This window comes from Lampris incognitus, chromosome 17 (genome assembly GCF_029633865.1).
Source record: "Lampris incognitus isolate fLamInc1 chromosome 17, fLamInc1.hap2, whole genome shotgun sequence".
Lineage (NCBI taxonomy): Eukaryota > Metazoa > Chordata > Actinopteri > Lampriformes > Lampridae > Lampris > Lampris incognitus.
Window position 1 is genome coordinate 41,276,888 of NC_079227.1, and position 26,245 is coordinate 41,303,132.

The window sequence follows — 26,245 nt, forward strand, 5'->3', positions numbered from 1 at the left end:
CGATCAAGTTAAGTGCAGATTTTATTACATTATCAGGTGTTATTACATTATCAGGAAATTATTACTTTATTGGGTGCTACAGACTATTATAATTCTGTTATCCTCTTTCAATGTTGTATTATGTAAATTGCGTAAACACAACATCTATTGCACGCTGTGCGTCTTGGGAGAGAGATCCCTCCTCTGTTGCTCTCCCTGAGGTCTCTTCCAATTTTTTGTCCCAGTTAAAGGGTTTTTTTAGGGAGTTGTTCCTTATCCGATGAGAGGGTCTAAGGACAGAATGTTGTGTTGCTGTTAAGCCCACTGAGGCAAATTTGTAATTTGTGATATTGGGCTATACAAATAAAATTGATGTGAACTGATGACGTTCGAGTCATGTGCAGTTATTTTCATTATTTATTCTTCAGTGTTGTATTATGTATACAAATAAAATGGAATTGAATTGAAAAAAGGTTGTGTATTTTAATCAAAAATATATATTTACACAAATCCCTGGGCCATTTAGGTATTGTGAAATTAGACGTGAAATCACTACTTGGCAAATATTTTCATTCTGGCCAACTATTTGGGCAGTACCTCCACAGCCCACTGGGTGGTGCGCTGAGGCCCATCAACGGCCCACTGGTTGAGAATGGCTGATCTAAGAGTCAACATGTAACATGCTTGGTCTAAGATTTAACAAGTAACACACATGGTCTAAGAGTCAACATGTAACATGCATGGTCTAAGATTTAACAAGTAACACACATGGTCTAAGAGTCAACATGTAACATGCATGGTCTAAGATTTAACAAGTAACACACATGGTCTAAGAGTCAACATGTAACAAGCATGGTCTAAGATTTAACAAGTAACACACATGGTCTAAGAGTCAACATGTAACAAGCATGGTCTAAGATTTAACAAGTAACACACATGGTCTAAGAGTCAACATGTAACAAGCATGGTCTAAGATTTAACAAGTAACACACATGGTCTAAGAGTCAACATGTAACATGCATGGTCTAAGATTTAACAAGTAACACACATGGTCTAAGAGTCAACATGTAACAAGCATGGTCTAAGAGTCAACATATAACATGCATGATCTAAGATTTAACAAGTAACACACATGGTCTAAGATTCAACATGTAACATGCTTGGTCTAACATTCAACAAGTAACACACATGGTCTAAGATTCAACATGTAACATGCTTGGTCTAAGAGTCAACATGTAACATGCTTGGTCTAAGATTCAACAAGTAACATACATGGTCTAAGATTCAACATGTAACATGCTTGGTCTAAGATTCAACAAGTAACATACATGGTCTAAGATTCAACAAGTAACATACATGGTCTAAGAGTCAACATGTAACATGCTTGGTCTAAGATTCAACAAGTAACATACATGGTCTAAGAGTCAACATGTAACATGCTTGGTCTAAGAGTCAACATGTAACATGCTTGGTCTAAGAGTCAACATGTAACATGTTTGGTCTAAGATTCAACAAGTAACAAACATGGTCTAAGAGTCAACATGTAACATGTTTGGTCTAAGATTCAACAAGTAACAAACATGGTCTAAGAGTCAACATGTAACATGCATGGTCTAAGATTCAACAAGTAACAAACATGGTCTAAGAGTCAACATGTAACATGCTTGGTCTAAGAGTCAACATGTAACATGCTTGGTCTAAGAGTCAACATGTAACATGTTTGGTCTAAGAGTCAACATGTAACATGCTTGGTCTAAGATTCAACAAGTAACAAACATGGTCTAAGAGTCAATATGTAACATGCTTGGTCTAAGAGTCAACATGTAACATGCTTGGTCTAAGAGTCAACATGTAACATGTTTGGTCTAAGATTCAACAAGTAACACACATGGTCTAAGAGTCAACATGTAACATGCATGGTCTAAGATTCAACATGTAATATGCATGGTCTAAGATTCAACAAGTAACACACATGGTCTAAGAGTCAACATGTAATATGCATGGTCTAAGATTCAACAAGTAACACACATGGTCTAAGAGTCAACATGTAATATGCATGGTCTAAGATTCAACAAGTAACAAACATGGTCTAAGATTCAACAAGTAACACACATGGTCTAAGATTCAACATGTAATATGCATGGTCTAGGAGTCAGACAAATCTCTTTAGCTGAAGTCTTGATTAAAATCAAGACGTAATGGAGCTTTTGCATTCATCGTCCGTAAACTTTGGCATAATCCAAATGTGGAATATTACGAATTACTAATTTCCACAGGCTGTCATTCAAATGAACACTTAACACTGTCAATAAATCCAACCATGTTGTACATACTGTACTGTTCATGTTGTATATACTGTACTGTACATGTTGTATATACTGTACTGTACATGTTGTATATACTCTACTGTTCATGTTGTATATACTGTACTGTACATGTTGTATATACTGCACTGTACATTGTACATATGCTGGTACACTCTGTCATGTACATCTACCTCAGACATATATGTAAGTAAGCTGCTAACATGTATTTCAGCATCTCTGATATATTCTCTGCACCACTGCACTTTATCACCTCTTATTTCACCTGTATGAGTCAATCCTTGTGTATATATGTGAAGATTGTTGTGTTGTAGTGTTGTTATTCTATGTTAAGTACACTGAGAGAGCCACGAAACCAGAGTCACATTCCATGTAGTGCAAACCCCATGGCCAATAAACCTGATTCTGATGCTGTATATTTTTGCATATCCCCAATGGCTCAACTAAAGACTTATTTTATGAATTTGCATGGAAATTGCTCATGTTTTACATTATAACACTGTTTGCATTTGGTTTAAAGTTTGCATTTATATTACTGTGTATTAGTTATTATTAGACTAATATTATTTTTTTTTATCCTATTTCATTCAATGCAAATACGTTTCTATGTAGGTTTTTTTGAAAATAGTGCTATCAAATTGATTTTTTTTGTTTTAAACTTTTGTTATTATAACTGAAACATGTGTGTATGCACATGTGTATGTCCTACCTGCGATGTAGGGACTCTGAGAACTTGAGGCTGGCATAGATGAACTCTTTGACCTGGATGTAGATCTGAGGGACAGACTGGGACATAGGCAGCTTCTTGGGAAAGTCCTGCTGCTTACACACACACACACACACACACACACACACACACACACACACACACACACACACAAGAGGGAAACCATATTAATCACTGACTGAATGAGAATATGAGGGTGTCCTGGTGGCTCACCTGGTAGAGGGGCACCACATAAGGCTGAGTCCTTAGTGCAGTGGCCTGGGTTGGAATCTGGCCCAGACCACTGCTGCATGTCATCTCCCCTGTCTTTCCTGTCTCTCTAAATGCCAAAAAAATCTTTAAAATGGAAAATATTTACATTAACACATTCATGAAATGTTCTTTTCCATTGATATTGTCTAAATATTGATACTGGGCTGTCTCATCTCATCTCACCTCACCTCACCATTTCATCTCATCTCCTCTCATCCCATCTCATCTCATCTCATCCCATCTCATCTCACCTCACCTCACCTCATCATCTCATCCAATCTCACCTCACCTCATCATCTCATCTCACCTCACCTCATCATCTCATCTCATCTCATCATCATCTCATCTCATCAGCTGCTGCTGGGCTGTGTGAGACCAACATGGAAACATGTATGGATTCCAAAAGGAGAGTTCCTCTGTTTTGCTATTATTGAAAGGTGACATGTCTGAACTTTGCGTACTTCATGACAATGGGAAAACTCTGTAGACTTGCAGAAGACATGTGAGTCAGGTCAGCTATGATGACTGGTTTTCACATGTTGAATGTGTGTATCATCAACCTTGCTGTGGTGCACAACCCAGCAACCCTAGTGTGTGTGTCTCCCATTTGGTCCTGATGAGGTATTTCTAGTGGAGTTGTCCTCATTCGGGTCTAGGGTTTGAGTGGGTGTTGTATATTGTTGTATATTGTACCAATTTGTAAATCAAATTAACTTGACTGACTTGACTTGTGCATGTGTGTTAGTGGTTCTCTACAAGGAACAGGGCAGTGTTACGATACATTTCCTTCAAGACATGTCCAAACTGCAGGTCACTGTGTCCCATGGCCTTAGTTACACAACTGAGGCTGTGTCTCAGGAATCGCTTGTCACTACTCATATTTCCATCCCAATTCTGAAAATAAATTTCAAGCAAATAAGTGTTGCAAAAATTGTGTAAATTAAGGTGTTTCCATTTTTAAATTGCAAATTAGATTATTGTCAATTAAGGTGTTTTGGAAAATTATTTTATTAAAAATATTTTTATTTCATTATTATTTTATTTATCATTAATTTTATTATTTCATTTTTTATTTGAAATTATTTTATTGTACTAAATTCTCCCTAGGTGTGAATGTGTGTGGGCCCTGTGATGGACTGGCGGCCTGTCCAGGGTGTCTCCCCACGTGCCACCCAGTGACTGCTGGGATAGGCTCCAGCATACCCGCGACCCTGAGAGCAGGATAAGCGGTTTGGATAATGGATGGATTGCTGGGTGGGTGGATGGATGGATGGATGGATGGGTTGGTGGAAGGAAGGTGTTTCCATCAGACCTGTCTAACCAAAATGAAACCTTGAACACTGGCCTACGGGTCCTATGACTTATTCAACAGCCAGGACAATGATGAACAGAGGACACCAAGAACTGATCATACCGGACAAGTTTCTTTACGTTTAGTCGTGTTCGCAGACCAGGTAAACGGTACCAAACAATGTCGTGGTGCTTGATAAATCACTATAACACACTGGATAAACCTGCTATTGCTGTTATGTTTGTTCATACAGTGAACAAAGGAAGGTTTTTATTTCCGACTATATCCACCCGTATTTGTTACTATTTGCCATTGCCCCCACGAAGTTAATGTTAAGAAAGAGCTGATCATGTGATTAAATTCTGCTTTAATTTTATGTTTTACTCGGCTAAAACACCACCTGTGCAGCTGCACCCGAATAAAGGTGTAGCTACCTCTAGCACATTCAAAAGCTGCTGTTTAAACCAAGCCTTTTCTTTTCTTCACAGACCATCCACATGAGAACGCCTGGATGGAAATGTGGTTCCTGGGGGTTTTGACACACATCAGTAACAAGACGTTGTGCTAACTCTTGCTGACATTCTTGATGGTTACTGTGTGCATGTAGACAATACGTCAACTCAAGTCAAATTCACCTCAACCAGCTGTGTTACCACACAACCCCCCCCTTTCCTCCCCAATTGTACTTGGCCAGTTACCCCACTCTTCCAAGCCGTCCCGGTCTCTGCTCCACCCCCTCTGCTGATCCAGGGAGGGCTGCAGACTACCACATGTCTCCTACCATACATGTGGAGTCACCAGCTGCTTCTTTTCACCTGACAGTGAGGAGTTTCACCAGGGGGACGTACTGGCTGGGAGGATCACCCTGAACAGGCCCCCTGACTGACCAGAGGAGGCACTAGTGCAGCGACCAGGACACATACCCAGATCCAGCTTCCCACCCGCAGACATGGCCAATTGTGTCTGTAGGGAAGATCGACCAAGCCGGAGGCAACAAGGGGATTCGAACCGGCAATACCCGTGTTGGTAGGCAACAGAATAGACCACCACATCAGCCGGACACCATTCCAAGCCCTTTTAACAGATTCCCTTACCAGTGAAATGTAATAATGAAAGATAATCTCATCCCACTCCAGCCTCAGGCCTACAGGATGCTCAGGTGCAGGAGGACTCTTCAGCAGGGCATGGTCCTCTCTTACAGGGGCACAAAACAACCTGCCCCGGTCATACACTAAACACTGCAGACCCTCCTAGTCCACTGCTTATGGAGTATGTAATAATAGCTTATGTGAATATTGACTGGTATTGTAGGTGTATGTGTGTTTTTTGGTTTTGTCAGTCAGTTGTTGCTCATGTGAAAGTTTGGGGGTTTATCAGGTCAGTTCATCTTTGTGTTGTTTTGATTTTGTTGTGTATTCGAGTACTCTATGAGTGACATACTTCCTACCGGAAGATGGAAATACATTTTCCTACCTACCCTGCTCTTGCTCTTTCTCTGAGTGTGCATGGAGGCTTGTGTGTGTGTGTGTGTGTGTGTGTGCGCGCACACGTGTCAATCAGTGAGTGTGCATTAACAAGGAGTTGTACTCTTTTTCTCAGTTTAAACATCAACATTTATACACTTCTTCTGGTTTTTCAGGTAGGCCAACTACCAGCTCTGTCCTCCCTCGCATACATGTGGTGTGTGTGTGTGTGTGTGTGTGTGTGTGTGCATTTCTGTCAGTCCGTGTTTAGTAAGTGAGTCAGATTCTAACCTTCTCTATCTCTGCATCATGGAAAGGAAAGCGGCTGACCACCAGTTTGTACTCCTCATCGCTCTCCACGGGTATAGGACTGTAGTTGTCTAGCTCGAAGATTTCCCTGTGAAACATATCAGCACTTAGTATGTGAAACATAGCCGCAGTTAGTATGGGAAACATAGCAGCATTTAGTATGTGAGACATAGTCACACTAAGTATGTGAAACATAGCAGCATTTAGTATGTAAAACATAGCAGCATTTAGTATGTGAAACATAGCCACACTTAGTATGTGAAACATAGCAGCATTTAGGATGTAAAACATAGCAGCATTTGGTATTTGAAACATAGCAGCATTTAGTATGTGAAACATAGCCACACTTAGTATGTGAAACATAGCAGCACTTAGTATGTGAGACATAGCAGCACTTAGTATGTAAAACATAGCAGCATTTAGTATGTGAAACATAGCAGCATTTAGTATGTGAAACATAGCAGCATTTAGTATGTGAAACATAGCCGCACTTACTATGTGAAACATAGCCGCATTTAGTATGTGAAACATAGCCGCAGTTAGTATGTGAAACATAGCCGCATTTAGTATGTGAAACATAGCCGCATTTAGTATGTGAAACATAGCCGCAGTTAGTATGTGAAACATAGCCGCATTTAGTATGTGAAACATAGCCGCCCTTACTATGTGAAACAGCAGCATTTAGTATGTGAAACATAGCAGCTTTCAATGCAAACATTCTCATCACCAAGCTCACTTGCTGTCTCTTATTCTGTCGCTCTCTCTCTCTCTCTCTCTCTCTCTCTCTCTCTCTCTCTCTCTCTCTCTCTCTCTCTCTCTCTCTCTCTCTCTCTCTCTCTCTCTCTCACTCACACACACACACACACACACACACACACACACACACACACACGGCCCACCTGAAGACAAATGCCCATTTTTTGAGAAGGGTCTCATTGTACTGGTCTCTGATCTCAAATAGAAGGTCAAACAGCCGGTTCACCTGGAAACCATATCCCTGCACACACACACACACACACACACACACACACACACACACACACACACACACACACACACACACACACACACACACACACACACACACACACACACACAGGCAGGCAGGCAGACAGACAGACAGACAGACAGACAGACATGCATGCAGACGCACAGACAGACAGATGGACACACAGACAGACAGGCACACAGGCAGACAGACAGACGCACAGACAGACAGAGGGACACCCAGACAGACAGACGTAGGCAGGCAGACAGACAGGTAGGCAGACAGACACCCAGACAAACGGGTAGGCAGGCAGACAGACAGACACCCAGACAGGAAGACAGACACCCAGATAGGGAGGCACAGACAGACAGACAGGCAGACAGGTAGGCAGGCAGACAGACACCCAGACAGGTAGGCACACAAACAGACACCCAGACAGACAGACAGGTAGGTAGGCAGGCAGACAGACACCCAGACAGGTAGGCACACAAACAGACACCCAGACAGACAGACAGGTAGGCAGACAGACAGACAGGCAGACATACAGAAACCCAGACAGATAGGCAGACAGACAGACAGACAGGTAGGCAGACAGACAGACAGACAGGTAGGCAGGTGCACACAGGTGTGCGTGCAAACACACACACACACACATAAAACACACATACACACACACACACACACACAGAAAGAGAGAAGTTACAAAACAGATTATGAGCTCCCAGCATAACATTATGTGTGTTTGGGAGAGAGATGTAGCTCTGCTTGTCATGTGTGTTTGGGAGAGAGATGTAGCTCTGCTTGTCATGTGTGTTTGGGAGAGAGACGTAGCTCTGCTTGTCATGTGTGTTTGGGAGAGATGTAGCTCTGCTTGTCATGTGTGTTTGGGAGAGAGGTGTAGCTCTGCTTGTCATGTGTGTTTGGGAGAGAGATGTAGCTCTGCTTGTCATGTGTGTTTGGGAGAGAGGTGTAGCTCTGCTTGTCATGTGTGTTTGGGAGAGAGGTGTAGCTCTGCTTGTCATGTGTGTTTGGGAGAGATGTGTAGCTCTGCTTGTCATGTGTGTTTGGGAGAGAGGTGTAGCTCTGCTTGTCATGTGTGTTTGGGAGAGAGGTGTAGCTCTGCTTGTCATGTGTGTTTGGGAGAGAGATGTAGCTCTGCTTGTCATGTGTGTTTGGGAGAGAGATGTAGCTCTGCTTGTCATGTGTGTTTGGGAGAGAGGTGTAGCTGTGCTTGTCATGTGTGTTTGGGGGAGAGATGTAGCTCTGCTTGTCATGTGTGTTTGAGAGAGAGATGTAGCTCTGCTTGTCATGTGTGTTTGGGAGAGAGGTGTAGCTCTGCTTGTCATGTGTGTTTGGGAGAGAGATGTAGCTCTGCTTGTCATGTGTGTTTGGGAGAGAGATGTAGCTCTGCTTGTCATGTGTGTTTAGGAGAGAGATGTAGCTCTGCTTGTCATGTGTGTTTGGGAGAGAGATGTAGCTCTGCTTGTCATGTGTGTTTGGGAGAGGTGTAGCTCTGCTTGTCATGTGTGTTTGGGAGAGAGGTGTAGCTCTGCTTGTCATGTGTGTTTGGGAGAGAGGTGTAGCTCTGCTTGTCATGTGTGTTTAGGAGAGAGATGTAGCTCTGCTTGTCATGTGTGTTTGGGAGAGAGATGTAGCTCTGCTTGTCATGTGTGTTTGGGAGAGAGATGTAGCTCTGCTTGTCATGTGTGTTTGGGAGAGAGATGTAGCTCTGCATGTCATGTGTGTTTGGGAGAGAGATGTAGCTCTGCTTGTCATGTGTGTTTGGGAGAGAGATGTAGCTCTGCTTGTCATGTGTGTTTGGGAGAGAGGTGTAGCTCTGCTTGTCATGTGTGTTTGGGAGAGAGATGTAGCTCTGCTTGTCATGTGTGTTTGGGAGAGAGATGTAGCTCTGCTTGTCATGTGTGTTTGGGAGAGAGATGTAGCTCTGCTTGTCATGTGTGTTTAGGAGAGAGATGTAGCTCTGCTTGTCATGTGTGTTTAGGAGAGAGATGTAGCTCTGCTTGTCATGTGTGTTTGGGAGAGAGGTGTAGCTCTGCTTGTCATGTGTGTTTGAGAGAGAGATGTAGCTGTGCTTGTCATGTGTGTTTGGGAGAGAGATGTAGCTCTGCTTGTCATGTGTGTTTGGGAGAGAGGTGTAGCTCTGCTTGTCATGTGTGTTTGGGGGAGAGATGTAGCTCTGCTTGTCATGTGTGTTTGAGAGAGAGATGTAGCTCTGCTTGTCATGTGTGTTTGGGAGAGAGGTGTAGCTCTGCTTGTCAGGTGTGTTTGGGAGAGAGATGTAGCTCTGCTTGTCATGTGTGTTTGGGAGAGAGGTGTAGCTCTGCTTGTCAGGTGTGTTTTGGGAGAGAGACGTAGCTCTGCTTGTCATGTGTGTTTGGGAGAGAGGTGTAGCTCTGCTTGTCATGTGTGTTTGGGAGAGAGGTGTAGCTCTGCTTGTCATGTGTGTTTGGGAGAGAGATGTAGCTCTGCTTGTCATGTGTGTTTGGGAGAGAGATGTAGCTCTGCTTGTCATGTGTGTTTGGGAGAGAGATGTAGCTCTGCTTGTCATGTGTGTTTGGGAGAGAGATGTAGCTCTGCTTGTCATGTGTGTTTGGGAGAGAGATGTAGCTCTGCTTGTCATGTGTGTTTGGGGGAGAGATGTAGCTCTGCTTGTCATGTGTGTTTGGGAGAGAGATGTAGCTCTGCTTGTCAGGTGTGTTTTGGGAGAGAGATGTAGCTCTGCTTGTCATGTGTGTTTGGGAGAGAGATGTAGCTCTGCTTGTCATGTGTGTTTGGGAGAGAGGTGTAGCTCTGCTTGTCATGTGTGTTTGGGAGAGAGGTGTAGCTCTGCTTGTCATGTGTGTTTGGGAGAGAGGTGTAGCTCTGCTTGTCATGTGTGTTTGGGAGAGAGATGTAGCTCTGCTTGTCATGTGTGTTTGGGAGAGAGATGTAGCTCTGCTTGTCATGTGTGTTTGGGAGAGAGATGTAGCTCTGCTTGTCATGTGTGTTTGGGAGAGAGATGTAGCTCTGCTTGTCATGTGTGTTTGGGAGAGAGATGTAGCTCTGCTTGTCATGTGTGTTTGGGGGAGAGATGTAGCTCTGCTTGTCATGTGTGTTTGGGAGAGAGATGTAGCTCTGCTTGTCAGGTGTGTTTTGGGAGAGAGATGTAGCTCTGCTTGTCATGTGTGTTTGGGAGAGAGATGTAGCTCTGCTTGTCATGTGTGTTTGGGAGAGAGGTGTAGCTCTGCTTGTCATGTGTGTTTGGGAGAGAGATGTAGCTCTGCTTGTCATGTGTGTTTGGGAGAGAGATGTAGCTCTGCTTGTCATGTGTGTTTGGGGGAGAGATGTAGCTCTGCTTGTCATGTGTGTTTGAGAGAGAGGTGTAGCTCTGCTTGTCAGGTGTGTTTTGGGAGAGAGACGTAGCTCTGCTTGTCATGTGTGTTTGGGAGAGAGGTGTAGCTCTGCTTGTCATGTGTGTTTGGGAGAGAGACGTAGCTCTGCTTGTCATGTGTGTTTGGGGGGTCCTCCCTATAGTCCCCGGGTCCTATGTTCCCCGGGTCCTATGTTCCCCGGGTCCTATAGTCCCCGGGTCCTATGTTCCCCGGGTCCTATGTTCCCCGGGTCCTATAGTCCCCGGGTCCTATAGTCCCCGGGTCCTATGTTCCCCGGGTCCTATGTTCCCCGGGTCCTATAGTCCCCGGGTCCTATGTTCCCCGCTTTGTATGAGACCGGGGAATATCGGACCTTTTTGTATACAGAGGGCTCTATATTCCCCCCTTTCCCCAAAAGGGTCCTATGTTCCCCGTTTTGTATGTGCAGGGAAACATAGGACCTTTCTTTATAAAAAGGGTCCTATGTTCCCCTAGGGCACCCGGGGAACATAGGACCCTTTTTATAAAGAAAGGTCCTATATTCCCCGGTCAGCAGGTTTGACGCTGTTTGGCGCAAAAAGTGCATTTTCAATAATGCATTATTTAGGGCAGATTATTAAGAAGACAATGAATCATACGATTTCTATTTTTATATCACAAAAACGAATTCACAAAGTCCAGGTTGGCTAAAGTATGTGGAAACTTTCGACACTAAACCAATTTCAACTTATTAGGCTATAGCCTATATTTGGGCGCATAACCCACCCCGGTAGTTCTCTGATATTTATGCGTGAAATGTGTCACTTATCGAGGAAATTGCGCCTCGCCGAGTAGGTGAGCTGGCTCGTCTGTGTCTGAATGTAATATAGTAAGCCTATGCTCCTTGGGCAATTGTACCCGGGCGTAGCTCAGTCGGTAGAGCTCTCGCCTATCGATCGCAAGGTCGTGAGTTCGATCCCGGGTGCCGCCAACTCAGCGTATGAGTAGCACATTGTGCGAGAAGTGCTGGGAGCTGAGGATAGGTGTTGTGTTCCGTCCTCAGCAGTCCATCTCCCAGAGGTCTAGCGCATTGTACCAGGGATAGACTCCTGCGTAAGCTGGCTGATACCGACAATAGGCCAATTCCGACCCACTTCTTCTATGTTCCCTAGAAAGCCGTCGTTCCCATCATAACCACACCAGCTTATTGGGAAAAGCGTCTGACAGATATTAGATAGAAACCATCTGCTCAGTAAGGCCCTTTAAGCATCATAATTGTAATGATAATAATAATAACATAATAATAATGGCAATAATAATAATAATAGCCTAATAATAATAATAATAATAATGATGATGATGATGATAATAATAATAATAACAATATAGCCTTATATTAGAAATGCTAAAAATTGGATAATTGAAATATTTATAATTATAAAGTAGGCTAATATAGCATGGTAATAACAAAATAATAACAATATCTGCCTGGTCTCTTAAGATTCTAAGATGCTGTATACTACAGAAATAACGGGACATAGGCCTAGGCTAATGAATACGCCTTTTTGACAAAATATGAATGAAAGGCTAATCAACAACGCTAAAGCTGAATCACAAAACACATATTGCTCGAAAAATAATTTATAAATAGCCAAATGCACCCATGATTTCGAGTTTGGAAATATTTAAAACTTGTCGTGGATGTGTGGTCATCTGCACGCAAGTTTCCTGGCGTTCTAAACCACATGATCAAAATTCACCAATGTCTAAACCGCCTGCCAACTTGCAACAGTTTGCAACAATCGGTTGTTATCGGTGATAACTCGTGGACTCACTGTCATGTGCTTACTAGCCTACAAGAAGACAAACAATGGCGATAGTTATGGATGGTGATCGAGGGGGCAAAGTGTTGGTACATGAGAACTTCAGATATCAGAAGCACCGCACCAATCAAGACACCATTAGATGGAGGTGCTGGAGGTGGAACTGTAGAGTGCCACTGATCACAAATAGATTTGAAGTGGAGGACATGGATGCTAACATTATTGTGCACGATGTTGGGGAACACGTGCATCCCCCTGACGGAGAAATGGTGCACCGTGCAGAATTCCGACAGGGGGTGATTGCAGAAGTTGCGAGGGAGCCAACAGTCCCAATCAGAAGGATCTATAATGCGCAAAGGGTCCTGCAGCATCGGCAACGTCAAATCCAAGGTGGCGGCGACAGACCACCACCACAAGGATTCCAGTCTGTAAGGACTGTTATGGCCAGAGCACGCGCAGCAGTCACGCCCCCGATTCCAGCTACATTTGAGGATGTCGTCATCGAAGGTGCATGGGCTGAAACATGGGACAGGGAACAGTTCCTCCTGCACCAAGACAACGAGTGGGCTATCGCTGTGTTTGCCACAGAGGGAAACATCAGGAAGCTGCGAGGCTGTGGAACCATATACACTCACCGGCCACTTTAGTAGGCACACCTGTCCAACTACTCGTTAACGCAAATTTCTAATCAGCCAATCACATGGCAGCAACTCAATGCATTTAGGCATGTAGACATGGTCAAGACGATCTGCTGCAGTTCAAACCAAGCATCAGAATGGGGTAGAAAGGTGATTTAAGTGACTTTGAACGTGGCATGGTTGTTGGTGCCAGATGGGCTGGTCTGAGTATTTCAGAAACTGCTGATCTACTGGGATTTTCACGCACACCCATCTCTAGGGTTTACAGAGAATGGTCCGAAAAAGAGAAAATATCCAGTGAGCGGCAGTTCTGTGGGCAAAAATGCCTTGTTGATGACAGAGGTCAGAGGAGAATGGCCAGACTGGTTCGAGCTGATAGAAAGGCAACAGTAACTCAAATAACCACTCATTACAACCGAGGTATGCAGAAGAGCATCTCTGAACGCACAACACGTCGAACCTTGAGGCAGATGGGCTACAGCAGCAGAAGACCACACCGGGTGCCACTCCTGTCAGCTAAGAACAGGAAACTGAGGCTACAATTCGCACAGGCTCACCAAAATTGGACAATAGAAGATTGGAAAAACGTTGCCTGGTCTGATGAGTCTCGATTTCTGCTGCGACATTCGGATGGTAGGGTCAGAATTTGGCGTCAACAACATCAAAGCATGGATCCATCCTGCCTTGTATCAACGGTTCAGGCTGGTGGTGGTGGTGTAATGGTGTGGGGGATATTTTCTTGGCACACTTTGGGCCCCTTAGTACCAATTGAGCATCGTGTCAACGCCACAGCCTACCTGAGTATTGTTGCTGACCATGTCCCTCCCTTTATGACCACAGTGTTCCCATCTTCTGATGGCTACTTCCAGCAGGATAACGCGCCATGTCATAAAGCTCGAATCATCTCAGACTGGTTTCTTGAACATGACAATGAGTTCACTGTACTCAAATGGCCTCCACAGTCACCAGATCTCAATCTAATAGAGCACCTTTGGGATGTGGTGGACCGGGAGATTCGCATCATGGATGTGCAGCTGACAAATCTGCAGCAACTGCGTGATGCTATCATGTCAATATGGACCAAACTCTCTGAGGAATGTTTCCAGTACCTTGTTGAATCTATGCCACGAAGGATTAAGGCAGTTCTGAAGGCAAAAGGGGGTCCAACTCGGTACTAGCAAGGTGTACCTAATAAAGTGGCCAGTGAGTGTATATGGATGCAACGTTCAGAACGTGCCCCCACCCCTTCAGCCAAGTTTTTACAGTACTTGGAAACATGCATGGCTTCGTTATCCCTCTTGTGCATGCGCTGATGGGCCAGCGCACAATTGGGCACTACCGGCAGATGCTCGATTGCATCAAACGGGAAACCAGGAGGATTACGCAGCACCACTGGGCACCTCAAAAGGTCATATGCGACTTTGAACAGGCGCTTATCAATGCGCTGGAAATTGAACTTCCAAGGGCACAAGTGAGTGGATGTTACTTCCATTTCAGTCAAGCCCTGTGGAAGAGGGTGCAAAGACTTGGACTGACTACTGCATTCCGGGATGACCTTCAGTTGGCAGCAGTCATCCGCAAGGTGATGGCACTCGGCCACCTACCACTGGACACAGTTCAAGGCAACTTCGCCCTGCTCGTTCACCACCCAGACATGAGGCGCGTCCAGCGGGACCATCCAGAGCTGCATGACTTCCTGCAGTATGTCGGGAACACATACGTCCACGATGGAGCCCTCTTCCCACATCCAATGTGGAACGTCTATGCACGCAACATGGAGCAAAGGACTAACAACCACGTTGAGTGTAAGTGACTAAGACTTATTTTCTGATTTATTGAATAATCAGCGAACAGACTTTATTTTTGATGTGTGGCCCATAACACGCTTAACATTTTCATGCGACACCACAGAAGCGTGCAGGCTATGATAACGTAGGCCAATTGTATGATTATGGTTGTGTAAATTAGGCTATACTGTTTTTAGTCGATTATTTGTATCATTATTTAAAAAAATAATATAGCATCGGTGTAGGACTCACAGTCAACCATTGCTTTGGATACTCTTAAAGCTTGATGAATCTACATTGTTTCCATCAATTAGCTGTGGAATTCACCATAGGCTATGTGTTTAACTTTCATTTTAAAAATCAGTTTAACACAATCCAGCATAATTTTTGGAGGTCTACATCACACAAAGGCCTACACTCCTAAAGCTGTATTATGCATTCATGTTTATCAAGCCACTGTCAACATGTTCAGCATATTCACATTTCTTTAACAGTTTACATGATTAACCTCTTGTTTTTGTTTTTGTAGCTTATCATCGCACTCTAAATGATGCGGTCCAAGTGCGCCACCCATCCCTTTGGATGTTTCTGCGCCACATTAAGGACCAGCAAACCCTGGCAGAGGAAAGGCTGGAGATGGCGGAGCGAGGAGATGCTCCCCCAAGGCGGAAGCCCAAGTGGAGGAGGTTGGAGGCCCGTCTCCTGCGGCTCAAGGGTCAACTGGGTGCTGGTCACAGAGATTTGGAATCATATTGGAGGGCTGTAAGCCATCACATTTTCAGATAGGCTGAGTAGAGGTTTTAGCCCCTCTTTGTTGAGTAGCCTAATGGGCTAGGACTACTCATTTTGCTTTTTTGAAGAAGAAAAAAGCCTTAACGTTAGGCTAGTTAGGCCTTGGAGATTTTTGTTTTAGACCATGCCTTTTCTGGGGGGCTTCTGCCATAGACCAACCCTTTTTCAGCCAAGCTTTTACTAGAAGCATTTTGTTATTAATAGCCTATTATCAGTGTTACTATTGATAGTATTATGCCTGTAATTGTTATTTGTTATTAGGCCTCTTTTATAATTAGGCTATTATTATTATTATTATTATTATTATTAAAGAAGAAGATCAAAGGATGTAAGGTAGCACTCATCAAATGAAAAAAAAAGACACAATTCTCTATTTTACCATTTCATTGTTTGGCATCAGTCAATAACTTGGCCGGGTGGTCTTCTTCAGAAACCTTAATGACTGATGCCAAACAATAAAATGGTGAAATAGAGGACTGCCTCTGTTATTTTTTTACCATTTGGTGAGTGTTACCTTACATCCTTTGATGTTCGTCTTTGATTCATGTTTTTGGTTTAGCACCTCCACAAGCCTTTAGTTTTTTGAGAAGCACATATTATTATTATTAGGCAATTAGCCTATTGTGTCAGGTAGGCGGCCCCCGTTGATGGATACTTTGTGCTGGTCCTAAATTCCAAGTCCTGGTCTAAGTTCTCTGCCTAAAAAGTTCATCATTAAAGTCTTTTTGAAAGAAAGTCTGCCAAGTGATTTAATATGGAAAACGAACTGCAAAGTAACAAGAAAGTGGCTGAAGTGTCTAGTGCTGTGCAAATTGAACTTTGAGCGAAGGTGGAAATGGCTAGGTTATACTGGTAGGCGGGCCTACTGCAAGACAAACTTGCGTTGATTGCCGACTGTCCATGCTGAGCCGGAGAGCCAACTAACTAGGCCTACTGCAGTAAATATTGGTAAGAAATAACAATAAAGCAAATTACAGCCTCCTCTAGGCCGAATTTGGATACGCACTCAAGGTGGCCTGCGATATACAACAGCCAACAATGGTAATACGGCCTAATTTAATCAGCGGAGGAATAGATTGTCGTAGCCTACATCTCAGCCATGACCCCAGTTTTTATTATTTTGGACCCGTTAAGGAAATAATTTGCAAAAAGGGTGCTAAGTTCCCCGGTTTGTTCCTCGATTGGCAATAGCGGGGAATATAGGACCCTTTATTTGGAAAAAGGTCCTATGTTCCCCTGGAAACAGCGGGGAATATAGGACCCTTTTTCCAAAAGAGGGTTCTATGTTCCCCGGTGTCTATTGCAACGGGGATTATAGGACCTTTTTAGGGGAAAACGGGGAATATGGGACCCTTTTTTTTCGAAAGGGTCCTATAGGACCCGGGGACTATAGGCACGGCCCCGTGTTTGGGAGAGAGATGTAGCTCTGCTTGTCATGTGTGTTTGGGAGAGATGTAGCTCTGCTTGTCATGTGTGTTTGGGAGAGATGTAGCTCTGCTTGTCATGTGTGTTTGGGAGAGAGATGTAGCTCTGCTTGTCATGTGTGTTTGGGAGAGAGGTGTAGCTCTGCTTGTCATGTGTGTTTGGGAGAGAGGTGTAGCTCTGCTTGTCATGTGTGTTTGGGAGAGAGACGTAGCTCTGCTTGTCATGTGTGTTTGGGAGAGAGATGTAGCTCTGCTTGTCATGTGTGTTTGGGAGAGAGGTGTAGCTCTGCTTGTCATGTGTGTTTGGGAGAGAGATGTAGCTCTGCTTGTCATGTGTGTTTGGGAGAGAGGTGTAGCTCTGCTTGTCATGTGTGTTTGGGAGAGAGGTGTAGCTCTGCTTGTCATGTGTGTTTGGGAGAGAGATGTAGCTCTGCTTGTCATGTGTGTTTGGGAGAGAGGTGTAGCTCTGCTTGTCATGTGTGTTTGGGAGAGAGGTGTAGCTCTGCTTGTCGTGTGTTTGGGAGAGAGATGTAGCTCTGCTTGTCATGTGTGTTTGGGAGAGAGATGTAGCTCTGCTTGTCATGTGTGTTTGGGAGAGAGATGTAGCTCTGCTTGTCATGTGTGTTTGGGAGAGAGGTGTAGCTCTGCTTGTCATGTGTGTTTGGGAGAGAGGTGTAGCTCTGCTTGTCATGTGTGTTTGGGAGAGAGGTGTAGCTCTGCTTGTCATGTGTGTTTGGGAGAGAGATGTAGCTCTGCTTGTCATGTGTGTTTGGGAGAGAGATGTAGCTCTGCTTGTCATGTGTGTTTGGGAGAGAGATGTAGCTCTGCTTGTCATGTGTGTTTGGGAGAGAGACGTAGCTCTGCTTGTCATGTGTGTTTGGGAGAGAGATGTAGCTCTGCTTGTCATGTGTGTTTGGGAGAGATGTAGCTCTGCTTGTCATGTGTGTTGGGAGAGAGGTGTAGCTCTGCTTGTCATGTGTGTTTGGGAGAGAGGTGTAGCTCTGCTTGTCATGTGTGTTTGGGAGAGAGATGTAGCTCTGCTTGTCATGTGTGTTTGGGAGAGAGATGTAGCTCTGCTTGTCATGTGTGTTGGGAGAGAGGTGTAGCTCTGCTTGTCATGCAACCTGCAGCACCAACCTGCAAGGTGTCAGCAAATATGACAATGAGGTTCTTCAGCTCCAACACCAAGTCTGGGTCATTACAGTATGACTGGAAAGAATCAAGAACAAACAACAATGTTATCAAACCTGGTTTGAAAAATACAAAACATGCATTGTCCCACATTACTTAGCTGTCTGAAAAGTACAATATTCAGTAAAACAGTGATTAAGTTATGAAAGTACTGGGAAAAAATGGCTATGAACATTTTGGCAATAACAGTCCAGTGAACTAATTACAGCAATCGCATACAATTAACACGGAAGAGCCAGCTTCATGGAATAAACTCTATAAAGGTTAACAGCTATACTAACACAGGAGGTGTTTTGCTCTGCTGAGGAGGAGGAGGTGGTGTCTGTCACCCTTTCCACCACAGTCCACAGATTTGAGACTGGATCACCCAATGGATATGAGACTGGATCACCCAACAGATATGAGACTGGATCACTCCATAGATATGAGACTGGATCACCCCACAGATGTGAGACTGGATCACCCCACAGATATGAGACTGGATCACCCCACATATATCAGACTGGATCACCCCGTAGACATGAGACTGGATCACCCATAGATATGAGACTGGATCACCCGATAGATATGAGACTGGATCACCCCACATATATGAAACTGGATCACCCAATAGACTGGATCACCCCACAGATATTAAACTGGATCACAACACAGATATGAGACTGGATCACCCCATAGACATGAGACTGGATCACCCAATAAACTGGGTCACAACACAGATATGAGACTGGATCACCCCATAGACATGAGACTGGATCACCCCACAGATATGAGACTGGATCAACATTTCATTGTTGGGCAAGCCCCTACAGTAAGCCTAAAGCATTGCCATGTTTGTGGAACCATAACTGGACACTCTCAGCCTTCTGGCATGGGCTTTATCCTGTTAAAAACAGATTTGCAGATGAAACACTGCTTTCATGAAAAGACGAGCCTGGTTTGTGATGACGCTGAAATGGTGCATCACTTTCAAACGTTGTTCCACTTTTAATTCGGGGGCCAGTGTACCTGGAAACCATTGCGAAACATGGCAAGATGAAGGCACCAACTCCATTAACTTGGTCTCCAGACACTCATCCTCAAAACTCAGACTCAGCGTGGACTCAAAAGTTGGGCCAGTCCCCCAGTGTCCACTGTTTTCATTCCTAAACACGCTGTAACTGCAATTTCTTAGTCCTGCTGAAAGGAATGGATGTCACCACTTCCCATATCCCATTTTTGTCAAGGAGATGTGCATTCTGTTAATTCTTTTGGCACCAGTATTGTACTGAACAGTAGGCCCTTTCTTGAAAATTACATGTCAAGTATCTTCTGACCTTGCACTATTTTCATCTACTGGCCTGCAATGGTTATCCTTTTGCTAACAGTCTATCATACATAACACAGGAAACTGTCATAAGAGAAAACACAAAAAAAAGTCTTACTGCTGAGCAAGCCAAAGTTTGGGAGAAAAAGATTAAAAAAAATTTAAAAATCCAAGTAAGTCACTGCACACTAAACTTCACACATGCTGTTTTCATTTTAATTACTGTTTCTAGTCCAAGAGACCATCAGGGTATGCTTTTTTTCCACATCAGCTCCTCAGAAGGTGGAAGTCTCAGCCCCAATAGTATGAGTATGAATCTTGTTTAAGGACAACACAGTGAAAAACTTTAGAGATCTGGATAGCAAACACCAAGTTATTGTAAAACAAACATGTATCTGAAGATAAAAGCTGGAAATTCTCTCCTTGACTTACAATCCACCAGAGCTTTTTTGGAGCCAGCCACCCTGTGGTCTGGTCGAAACTGAAACTTAAGGTACTTACACAGTTGGTTGCTGCTCAGCATAGACGTAACCCAGAAACTGTTATAGCACTGCCACACTAGATGGCACTACAACACTAGTGTCGTCCATCCTGTCTGTGGAAAAATCCCGAAGACATTGCCGAGGTGGTTTTCAATGTGAATGGCTTGCGACAGCAAAAATTTGGGGGGTATTTTTGAAGAGGAGAGTGTTATATCAGAAGAGCTGATGGTCTGTGAACATGTTGTGGCACGAGGATGGGGACTCTGTCTTATTTGTTCACAAAATGTGACAGATGGAGGAAATGCCAAATGCCGGCAATGGAAATGTAGCAGGAAAGCAGCCCAAACAAACCAGTCACAACTCTTGCGGTGTCCAATTTTGGAGGGACATCCTGTTCTTGCCAATGTCATTGTTGTGCTATATTTTCTCCACTTGATGATGATGGTCTTCAATGTCTTCCATGGTAGATCTGATGCCTTGGAAATTATTTTGTACCTCTCTTCTGACCAATACCTTTCATGCTTCTTTTATTTTTCTTGTCTCTTCTCCCATGTATGTGAATGGTGTGATGTGGAGTCTGTCCTCCTGTCAGGTCTACATGGTGATGCTGGTCAGGTGGCTCAGGTCCTGGGCTGTTCCAGTGGCATCTGGACACTGCTTGGCATAATCCCCATCATATTCTTCATACATTCTATAATTCCATTATAACTGTGTTATCCTCTTTCAATGTTGTATTGTGTAAACACAACATCATTGCCCGTTGTCCATCTTGGGAGAGATCCTTATCTGTTGCTCTCCCTGATGTTTCTTCCTATTTATTCTTCTTGTTAAAGGTTTTTAGGGAGTTGTTCCTTATCCGATGTGAGGGTCTAAGGACGGGATGTTGTGTTGCTGTAAAGCACCCGAGACAAATTTGTAATTTGTGATATGGGCAATACAAATAAAATCTACTTGACTAGTAAAGCTCTTTGTGGATGGACCAGGGCTTTTGCAGTAGAATGACATCAATAAGCTGTCAGGAAAACCCTACAGGGACAGCTGAACTTTATGCGAGGTTCATCACAGTCACTTTCATTGATGACAGGTGTATAATGACTACTATTTAACATGAGTTTGAATGTGACTGGTTAATTACAATAACTTGTGGTGATACACAATTGAGGGTAGATTCAGCAGGGGCTGCTGCTCCTTTAAGGCAGACGTTCAGAGTGCTGAAATAGGCACTGCTCAGAGTTACCGGGGTGGAGCCATGTTGGCAGCAGCCTAGCGGTTGGTTAGCTGGTTGCCAGGAGAGATTGTGCTGTATCGGTGTTGTTTTGTGTGGTGAGTAAACCGGATTGACTCGACTCAATCTCTCCGTCTCCTCATTCCTGCACTCCCCCATCGGTGACCCCGCACGTTGACAAAGAACATGTCGACCCAAAGCGATGACGACACCGCTGCGGCTCCGAGTGATGCTAACGGTACGGCTCATGTTAGTGCTAGCATCTCGGCAGCAACGGTAAAGTTGCCCGAGTTTTGGCAGCGCCGTCTCCGGCCATGGTTTCAGCACACTGAAGCCCAGTTCGAGCTGGGAGGAATAACGCGGGACGTTACGAGGTATTTCCATGTGGTGGCGTCGTTGGATGCCCGGACGACGGCCCGAGCTATGGGGCTACTGGAAGCCCCCCGGCTGTGGGAAAATACGGCGCACTCAAGGCCTTCCTTTTGCAGCTCTTCGAGCTGTCGGAGATGGAGAAGGCGGCTCGCTTGTTGTCACTCAATGGACTGGGCGATAGCAAACCTTCCGAGCTGCTGGAGAAGATGTTGGCCGTTTTGGGCTCGGCGGACCCCTCCTTCATTTTCATCCATATTTTTCTACGGCAGCTCCCAGTGCCTGTGCGCACAGCGCTAGCCAGCTCCCCCCTCTCCTCCACCAAAGACTACCGCGCTCTGGGTGCGGAAGCGGACAGGATTTTCCTCGCCAGCCGTTCGTTCATGCGATGCTCCCCACCCAGACCTCGCCCCCGCCTCTGGAGGACGCAGCAGGCACCGTGGCTGCGGTGGCTGCCTGCCGCCAGCGTGACAGCGGGCTGTGTTATTACCACAACAGGTTTGGTGCCAGGGCCAAGCAGTGTCGCCCGCCATGCAGTTTCAGCGTCCAGGGAAACGCAAGGGCCGGCGCTCAGTAGCAGCTCTGAGCGCCGGCGAGAACAGCAGGCTGTTGTTTATCAAGGACGCCTTATCTGGCCGGCGGCTGCTGGTTGATTCGGGCGCTCAGCGTAGCATCCTTCCTGCATCGGCTGCGGACACCATGACTGGTGGTCAAGGCCCCCCGATGGATGCCGCGAACGGCACGCCCATACGTACCTACGGCACCAGGTATGTGGAGGTGTGTTTCGGCAGGCGGCGTTTCGGCTGGGACTTCGTTATGGCCGCGGTGTCGGTTCCTCTCCTGGGCGAGGACTTTCTGTGTGCCTTCAGGCTGCTGGTGGATGTTACGAACTGTCGCTTGATCGATGCTGTCTCTTTCGCTACATACCCGTGCACACTGGGAGGTGCAGGGACGCTTGGCCTGTCAAACAGGCTCGCCGCCGGAGATACGTATCAACGACTGCTCGCAGAGATCCCTGATCTCACCACACCTACGTTCTCGTCAGCAGTGGCCAAGCACGGCGTGGAGCACCATATTGCCACCGACGGCCCCCACGGTCTACGCACGCTACGCACGTACTCGGCGCCTCGACTCTGCTAAGCTCGCGATCGCCAAGGAGGAGTTTGCCACCATGGAACGCCTCGGCATCGTGCGCAGCTCGGACAGCCTGTGGGCCTCCCCCTGCACATGGTTTCTAAAGCTGATGGCGGTTGGCGCCCCTGCGGCGATTTTCGTCACCTGAACAACGCCACAACCCCTGACCGGTACCCCGTCCCGCACATACAGGACTTCTCCGCCCATCTGGCGGGGGCCACCATCTTTTCCAAAGTAGATTTGGTGCGGGACTACCACCAGGTACTGGTCCATCCTTGGGACGTGCCCAAGACAGCGGTCATCACGTCATTTGGACTCTTCCGAGTTCCTGCGGATGCCCTTCAGTCTCAAGGGGGCAGCGCAGACGTTCCAGCAGCTGGTGGACTCTGTGCTACGGGATATGCCGTTCTTGTTTGTTTACTTGGATGACATTCTCGTAGCCAGCGCATCCGCGGAGGAGCACCTGACGCAGCTCCGGCAGTTGTTCGAGCGGCTCAGTGCACATGGACTCATAGTCAACCCAGCCAAGTGCCAGTTTGGCCTGTCGTCCATTGACTTCCTTGGCCACCGCTTCTCCCCGCAAGGAGCCGTCCTGCTTCCTGCTAGAGTGGACGCCATAGCCAGTTCTCCGCGCCCCCGCACTGTGAAGTCCCTGCAGGAGTTCTTGGGCATGGTGACCTTTTATAACAGGTTCAGGGAGGGAGATTATGTTGAGAATAAAGTCGGGCATGGCACACAGTGTGAGGGAGGTTAAGTTGAGAATAATGTCGGGTGTGGCACACAGTGTGAGGAAGGTTATGTTGAGAATACGTAATGTCGGGCGTGGCACACAGTGTGAGGGAGGTTATGTTGAGAATAATGTTGGGCGTGGCACACAGTGTGAGAGAGGTTATGTTGAGAGTAATGTCAATAGTGGTGGCATCCTGTCAGTATTTATGACGTGATGGTGTGTGTCTTGTCAGTATTTACGACGTGTGATTGTGTGCGTCATGTCAGTATTTATGACGTGTGTTGGTCGCGTCATTTCCTTCGTGAAGTTCGTTGCTCTGTCCTAGAAACACACTAGCGTCCTCCAGTGCAGACAAATAGTCTACACTTGATGTGTGATAATGTCCAACATGTCTGGTTACAGATGCACATTACAGACGCACCATGACTACCACCGAGGCGCTGCAGTATTTACAGGTGTTGGACAGCGGCCATTTTAAATTGTTTGAAAATAGTATTAAAGTTGTTAAAATTATAATTTTGGTGTCAGTGTCATAACAGACACACTAACATATGTAATGCATTAATATCTCAGTTGGGTATTTATCTTGACACAATATAGAGTTTAAAAAGTGTGGCGGTCATTTTGACTGCTCATGGTTGTTGTAGGTAGGAGTGAAATCCCGGTCGTTCTGGTGCTCAGTGTATGCAGAGCACTGCATGCATAGAACATAATGACGAGCTTACCGGTGTGTTGTGCGTGAAAGTGTGTGTGATGCTTACAGAGTGTGTACGAAGCACAGCGATGATCTTGGACAGGGCCATGTTCCACAGCTCCTCCGTGAACGCTCTGGTCACCAGGCCCTGCGTGGCATGAAGGATGTGGTCCTCTACCACAAAGAACCTAACACCATTCAGCAGCACACAACATCACACACAACACCAACATATGCATCCAACCATGCAAACACACACAACCACATACGTAAACAGGAACACACAAACAAGGGAAGGCACACAAAAAGTCAAATATGCACACCAATGTGTATGACAACACTGGAAGTTCAGTACACCTCAGTGTTAAAACAACGGTAGCATTGTGTAGTGTGAGGAAGACGTGTGAATGATGGGAAAGAAGTTACAGCTTACCCGACAATCTGATTGAAGTATTTCCTGTAGCCATCAACTGTCTCATGCTGGAGAACATCATCAACAAAGAAGGACACACACATACACACAACACATTAGACACTAGGAAGCCATCTGTAAAACGTATCAGCAAGGCTGCTTGATTTGATGTCGGTGTGGCAACGAGACCAGTTCTGTCCATGTTTGCTAATGAGGACACCTGAACAACAGACCCATCAACCAGGTTATCAGCTGCAGATGTCTCTTCTGCTACGCTTGCATCAGCTGCTCCCAAAATGGATGGCTTTGCAACCCGAGATGGTAGCAAAGCCACTAAAGCGGTATACAGGAAATAGAAAGAAGGACTCTCAGAACATGGGGATAAAGGAGGCTAAGTCTTCCCATAGTGAGCTGAGGCCGGATACAGCCCCTACAGCAGGAGGTGTACAAACACACTGCAGCAGAACATTAACGCACATGTTTACATCAGCAATCAGGAACAATTAGTTGTCATCTCATTCATGTACTTGTGTACACAAAAGAGATGAAATTGGGTTTCTCCCAGCCCACAGCAGTGCAACACAAAAGACAAACACACATCCAACACCTCCCAAAAACGACACCATCTAAAACATACAAAACCAGAGAGAACAAAGCAGAAAAAACACAAAACAGCGAACAACACAGTCCATTCAGTAAATTTGCAACACAATTAAAAAAAAAAAATCACTATCTAGGAGAACGAACACCAGCCAGGATGACTGTCGGAACTGCCAGCCTGCATGGGCTAGCAGTTAGCTTAGCCTGCCCTGCTTCCGCATCCAGTCAGACTGCCCTCGGGGTTTCCTCTTCAGGCACAGCTCCAGTCAGGGCCACGGTCTTTGGGTCCACAGGACGCAGCAGACCAGGCTACCTCAGCCGATCCAGCACCAGCTCTCACCGCCAGACACCCTTGACACACCTCCCCGCACTCAACATGACGACAAACACATACGCAGACAAAAACACTGCACAATCGATGCTAGGCAAGGCTGCCGCCAGACCGCCCTCGGCGATATCTTGGTAACAGTAGGCTGTGTTATCACATGAGGATCTACTACTACTTTTGTCTGCTCCCGTTAGGGGGCGCCACAGCGGATCATCCGTTTCCATTTCTTCCTGTCTTCTGCGTCTTCCTCTGTCACACCAGCCACCTGCATGTCTTCCCTCACCACATCCATAAACCTCCTCTTTGGCCTTCCTCTTCTCCTCTTCCCTGGCAGCTCCATATTCAGCATCCTTCTCCCAATATACTCAGCATCTCTCCTCCACACATGTCCAAGCCATCTCAATCTTGCCTCTCTTGCTTTGTCTCCAAACCGTCCAACCTGAGCGGTCCCTCTAATATAATCGTTCCTAATCCTGTCCTTCTTCGTTACTCCCAGGGAAAATCTTAGCATCTTCAACTCTGCCACCTCCAGCTCCGCCTCCTATCTTTTCGTCAGTGCCACTGTCTCCAAACCATATAACATAGCTGGTCTCACAACCATCTTGTAAACTTTCCCTTTAACTCTTG

At 45.5% G+C, this 26,245-nt stretch overlaps 1 protein-coding gene across 2 annotated transcripts in view; it reads right to left on the minus strand.

Annotated features, from left to right (window-relative positions):
* exoc6 (exocyst complex component 6) overlaps positions 1-26,245 on the minus strand; it is a 149,786-nt gene that overhangs the window by 54,959 nt on the left and 68,582 nt on the right. For both annotated transcript variants that reach the window (XR_008811869.1, XM_056297792.1), the window contains exons 11-16: positions 24,712-24,758; positions 24,346-24,466; positions 18,285-18,356; positions 7,245-7,342; positions 6,328-6,433; positions 3,013-3,122 (exon numbers count right to left, since the gene is read on the minus strand). Coding sequence is in view for 1 of the 2 variants with exons in the window: in XM_056297792.1 (XP_056153767.1) it covers positions 3,013-3,122; positions 6,328-6,433; positions 7,245-7,342; positions 18,285-18,356; positions 24,346-24,466; positions 24,712-24,758 (554 nt within the window). In the remaining variant the exon portion in view is untranslated. The remainder of the gene's footprint in view (positions 1-3,012; positions 3,123-6,327; positions 6,434-7,244; positions 7,343-18,284; positions 18,357-24,345; positions 24,467-24,711; positions 24,759-26,245) is intronic.